Genomic DNA, 5,500 nt, shown 5'->3' with positions numbered 1-5,500 from the left:
TCCAGCTCTTCTGTCTGGAAGAGGTAGGCCCGATCCCCGATCCCGTCCAGCGCCAACTTGCCCAGACACAGCAGCTGCTGCCTGGAGGCCCCCTCGCCCCGGGAGGCCCCCTCGCCCCGGGGGGGCAGCTCCTGGTCTGCCAGGCTGCTGTACAGGAATTGGGCACAGAGTTGAGTGTCGGATTGGAAGGAGGCGAGGGTCCCAAGGGGTTTCGAGGCCTCCCCCTCGCCCCCGTCCCCTGGGCCTGCCAGCTTCAATGAGGCGCACATGATGCGGCAGAAGGAAGGGTTGATGAACAAGGCCCCAAGTTTGGGGTTCTGCTGGGCCGTCCGCAAGCTCTGGGCCGCCATGGCTCGGGCCTCCCCCCGCAGGAGGTGCCTGAAGCAGGCTCGCCGCTGCCCCTCGCTCAGGAGCCCGACCATCTCCACCTGGCACTCGGCAGCGCCCGCCAGCCGGCAGAACGAGGGAGATGGCCTCCCGACCAGCAGCACGGAGCAGCCGGGCAGCAAGGCCTGCGAGAGGAGGGCCGAGATCAGCTGGGACAGCCGCCCCATGGCCTCGGGGTCGGCACAGGCAGAGTTTAGCCCCGGCTCCTCGGCCCAGGCCTCTAGCCGGTCGGCCTGGTCAAGGACGAAGAGCAGGGAGTGGGGCGCAGAGAGGATCTGGGGCAACTCCTGGCCCAGGTGGGGGTAGCGGGCAGCCAACAGGCCCAGGAGGCTGGTGGGCTCCTCGCGGCCTGCGCCGGGGACCTGGAGCTGGAAGAGGAAAGTGAAACGCCGCCACAGGTCGCTCTGGGCCCAGTCTCGCACCAGGCTGTCCAGCAGAGTGCTCTTCCCGGCCCCCGGGGCTCCCAGCAGGGCCACGGAGCGCGGCCTGGCTCCAAGGCCCACTCGCCAGCGGAACAGCTGCCCAGCCCTCACTCTCTCCCGCTGCACTGAGGCCTCCTCCAGCAGCAGAGCCTGACGCTCCGACCACTCAGTGGCTCGCAGCATCTTCCGGGTCTGGGCCTGGCTCCGAATCCCCTCCAGCAGGGTGACTTCCTCATCCCCCAGCCCACAGGCAGCCTGGGTGTCCCAGTCCCGCAGCCCCCGGCCCAGGCCCAGGCCCAGGCCCCGGCCCAGGCCCCGGCCCAGGCCCCGGACCAGGCCCCGGACCAGGCCCAGCCTCTGGCTCTCTCTCAGCAAGGCCGCCTGGTGCTGTCTCTGACAATCTGGGAGCAGAGGAGAGAAAAACAGATTAACAACTGGGGAACAGCCCGACTGCCGCCCCCAGAGACCCTCCCCCAGAGACCCTCCCCCAGAGACCCTCCCCCAGAGACCCTCCCCCAGAGACCCTCCCCCAGAGACCCTCCCCCAGAGACCCTGCCCCAGAGACCCTCCCCCAGAAACCCTGCCCCAGAGACCCTGCCCCAGAGACCCTGCCCCAGAGACCCTCCCCCAGAGACCCTCCCCAGAGACCCTCCCCCAGAGACCCTGCAATCACCCAGAGACCCTCCCCAGAGACCCTGCAATCACCCAGAGACCCTCCCCCAGAGACCCTGCAATCACCCAGAGACCCTCCCCCAGAGACCCTGCAATCACCCAGAGACCCTCCCCCAGAGACCCTCCCCAGAGACCCTGCCCCAGAGACCCTGCCCCAGAGACCCTGCCCCAGAGACCCTCCCCCAGCGACCCTCCCCCAGAGACCCTCCCCCAGAGACCCTCCCCCAGAGACCCTCCCCCGGAGACCCTCCCCCGGAGACCCTCCCCCAGAGACCCTCCCCAGAGACCCTCCCCCAGAGACCCTCCCCCGGAGACCCTCCCCAGAGACCCTCCCCAGAGACCCTCCCTCAGAGACCCTCCCCCGGAGACCCTGCCCCAGAGACCCTCCCCCAGAGACCCTGCAATCACCCAGAGACCCTCCCCCAGAGACCCTGCCCCAATGACCCTCCCCCAGAGACCCTCCCCCAGAGACCCTCCCCCAGAGACCCTCCCCCAGAGACCCTCCAAGACCCCTCTTCAGAGACCCTCTTCCAGAGACCCTCCTCCAGAGACCCTCCTCCAGAGACCCTCCCCCAGAGACCCTCCCCCAGAGACCCTCCCCCAGAGACCCTCCCCCAGAGACCCTCCCCCAGAGACCCTCCCCCAGAGACCCTCCCCAGAGACCCTGCAATCACCCAGAGACCCTCCCCCAGAGACCCTCCCCCAGAGACCCTCCCCCAGAGACCCTCCCCCAGAGACCCTCCCCCAGAGACCCTCCCCCAGAGACCCTCCTCCAGAGACCCTCCCCCAGAGACCCTCCCCCAGAGACCCTCCCCCAGAGACCCTCCCCCAGAGACCCTCCCCCAGAGACCCTCCCCCAGAGACCATCCTCCAGAGACCCTCCCCCAGAGACCCTCCCCCAGAGACCCTCCCCCAGAGACCCTCCCCCAGAGACCCTCCTCCAGAGACCCTCCTCCAGAGACCCTCCCCCAGAGACCCTCCCCCAGAGACCCTCCCCCAGAGACCCTCCCCCGGAGACCCTCCCCCAGAGACCCTCCCCCAGAGACCCTCCCCCAGAGACCCTGCCCCAGAGACCCTCCCCCAGAGACCCTCCCCCAGAGACCCTCCCCCAGAGACCCTCCCCAGAGACCCTGCAATCACCCAGAGACCCTCCCCCAGAGACCCTCCCCCAGAGACCCTCCCCCAGAGACCCTCCCCCAGAGACCCTCCCCCAGAGACCCTCCCCCAGAGACCCTCCCCCAGAGACCCTCCCCCAGAGACCCTCCCCCAGAGACCCTCCTCCAGAGACCCTCCTCCAGGGACCCTCCCCCAGGGACCCTCCCCCAGGGACCCTCCCCCAGGGACACTCCTCCAGAGACACTCCTCCAGAGACACTCTTCCAGGGACCCTCCCCCACAGACCCTCCCCCAGAGACCCTCCCCCAGAGACCCTCCCCCAGGGACCCTCTCCCAGAGACCCTCCCCCAGAGACCCTCCCCCAGAGACCCTCCCCCAGAGACTCTGCCCCAGAGACCCCACCCAAGATACCCTGCCCCAGAGACCCTGCCCCAGAGACCCCACAATCTTCCAGAGACCCTCCCCCAGAGACCCTCCTCCAGGGACCCCCATCTGGTCAAAGCGTCTGAGGGTCTTCACTGGTGCATTCTGGGAGGTGTTGGCCCAGCAGAAGATCTGGTGTCAAGGAGCGGGAAGCCCCAAACACGACATTAGTGTTTCCCTCCCTCCCTCCTCCTCTGACCAAAAAAAAGGATGCCACTGTGAGAAAGTAAAAGAGGTTATAAACTTTCTCAAATAATTTAATTGGTGCAGGAATCCCCTGTGGTCGCCCCCCTCTCTAACAAGTATCCTGTTTGGATTCTGTTGGGGGAGATGGGCTATCAGGGGATAACAGCAGCAGCAGCCAAAGCAGTGGCAACACGGCTGGCTCTGTTGTTAAGCAGGAAGGGACAAAGAGGACTAGAGCAATAGTTATAGGGGACTCTATAGTTAGGGGTGCAGATAGGTGTTTCTGTGGATGTGAGAGACTCCAGGATGGGATGTTGCCTCCCTGGTGCCAGGATGTCACTGAACAGACGGAAAGCATTCTGAAGGGAGAGGGTGAACAGCCAGAGGTCGTGGTACATATTGGTACTAACAACATAGGCAGGAAGAGTGATGAGGTCCTGCAGCAGCAGTTTAGGGAGTTAGGTAGAAAGTTAAAAAGCAGGACTTCAAGAGTTGTAATCTCAGGATTACTCCACAAATCCACCAACCTTTGTGTCGTCCGCAAACTTACTAATCAATCCAGTTACATTTTCCTCCAAATCATTGATATATATTACAAACAGCAAAGGTCCTAGCACTGATCCCTGAGGAACACCACTAGTCACAGCCCTCCATTCAGAAACACACCCTTCCACTGCTACCCTCTGTCTTCTTTGACCGAGCCAGTTTTGTATCCACCTTGCCAGCTCACCTCTGATCCCATGCGACTTCACCTTCTGCACCAGTCTGCCATGAGGGACCTTGTCAAAGGCCTTACTGAAGTCCATGTAGACAACATCCACTGCCCTACCCTCATCAATCACCTTCGTCACTTCCTCAAAAAACTCGATAAGTTTGTGAGACACGACCTCCCCTTCACAAAACCATGTTGCCTCTCACTAATACGTCCACTGATTTCCAAGTGGGAATAAATCCTGTCTTGAAGAATCCTCTCCAATAATGTCCCCACCACTGATGTAAGGCTCACCGGCCTGTAATTAGCTGGATTATTCTTGCTACCCTTCTTAAACAAAGGAACAACATTGGCTATTCTCCAATCCTCTGGGACCTCCCCTGTACTCATGATGTGGAGATGCCGGCGTTGGACTGGGGTAAACACAGTAAGAAGTTTAACAACACCAGGTTAAAGTCCAACAGGTTTATTTGGTAGCAAAAGCCACACAAGCTTTCGGAGCCTTAAGCCCCTTCTTCAGGTGAGTGGGAATTCTGTTCACAAACAGAGCTTATAAAGACACAGACTCTTTATTAAGACTCAAATTGACTCTGTGTCTTTATATGCCCTGTTTGTGAACAGAATTCCCACTCACCTGAAGAAGGGGCTTGGAGCTCCGAAAGCTTGTGTGGCTTTTGCTACCAAATAAACCTGTTGGACTTTAACCTGGTGTTGTTAAACTTCTTACCACCCCTGTAGCCAGTGAGGATACAAAGATTTCTCTCAAGGCCCCAGCAATTTCCTCCCTTGCCTCTCTCAGTATTCTGGGGTATATCCCATCAGGCCCTGGGGCCTTGTCTACCTTAATGTTTCTCAAGAACCCCAATACCTCCTCCTTTTTGATCTCAACATGACTGAAACTATCTACACACCCTTCCCCAGACTCATCATCCACCAAGTCCTTCTCTTTGGTGAATACTGACGCAAAGTACTCATTTAATACCTCACCCATTTCCTCTGGCTCCACGCATAGATTCCCTCCCCTGTCCTTGAGTGGGCCAACCCTCTCCCTGGCTACCCTCTTGCTCGTTATATATGTATAAAACGCCTTGGGATTTTCCTTAATCCTGCCGGCCAATGCTTTTTCATGACCCCTTTTAGCCCCTCTTACTCCTTGCTTAAGTTTCTTTCTCCTTTCCTTGTATTCCACACTTGCTTCGTGTGTTCCCAGCCTCCTAGCTTTGACAAATGCTTCCTTTTTCTCTTTGACTAGGCTCACAATATCTCTCGTTATCCAAGGTTCCCAAAACTTGCCATACTTATCCTTCATCCTTACAGGAATGTGCCGGTCCTGAATCCCTATCAACTTACACTTGAAAGCCTCCCACATGCCAGATGTTGATTTGCCCTCAAACATCTGCCCCCAATCTACATTCTTCAGTTCCTGCCTAATATTGTTGTAATGAGCCTTCCCCCAATTTAGCACCTTCACTTGAGGACAACACTTATCTTTATCCATCAGTACCTTAAAGCTTACTGAATTGTGGTCACTGTTCCCAAACTGCTCCCTGACTGAAACATCGACCACCTGGCCGGGCTCATTC

General features: G+C 59.4%; 1 protein-coding gene across 1 annotated transcript in view; it reads right to left on the bottom strand.

The window, feature by feature from the left end:
• Positions 1-6: 6 nt before the first annotated feature.
• Positions 7-5,500, bottom strand: part of LOC144489031 (uncharacterized) — a gene marked incomplete at its 3' end in the record, with an annotated part of 41,139 nt that continues 35,645 nt past the window's right edge. The window contains exon 6 of the mRNA XM_078206985.1: positions 7-1,210. Within this exon, the coding sequence (XP_078063111.1) occupies positions 7-1,210 (1,204 nt within the window). The remainder of the gene's footprint in view (positions 1,211-5,500) is intronic.

This window comes from Mustelus asterias, unplaced genomic scaffold (assembly GCF_964213995.1).
Source record: "Mustelus asterias unplaced genomic scaffold, sMusAst1.hap1.1 HAP1_SCAFFOLD_1942, whole genome shotgun sequence".
Lineage (NCBI taxonomy): Eukaryota > Metazoa > Chordata > Chondrichthyes > Carcharhiniformes > Triakidae > Mustelus > Mustelus asterias.
Note: the sequence above shows the minus strand (reverse complement) of the source record. Positions and strands in the feature narration are given on the sequence as shown.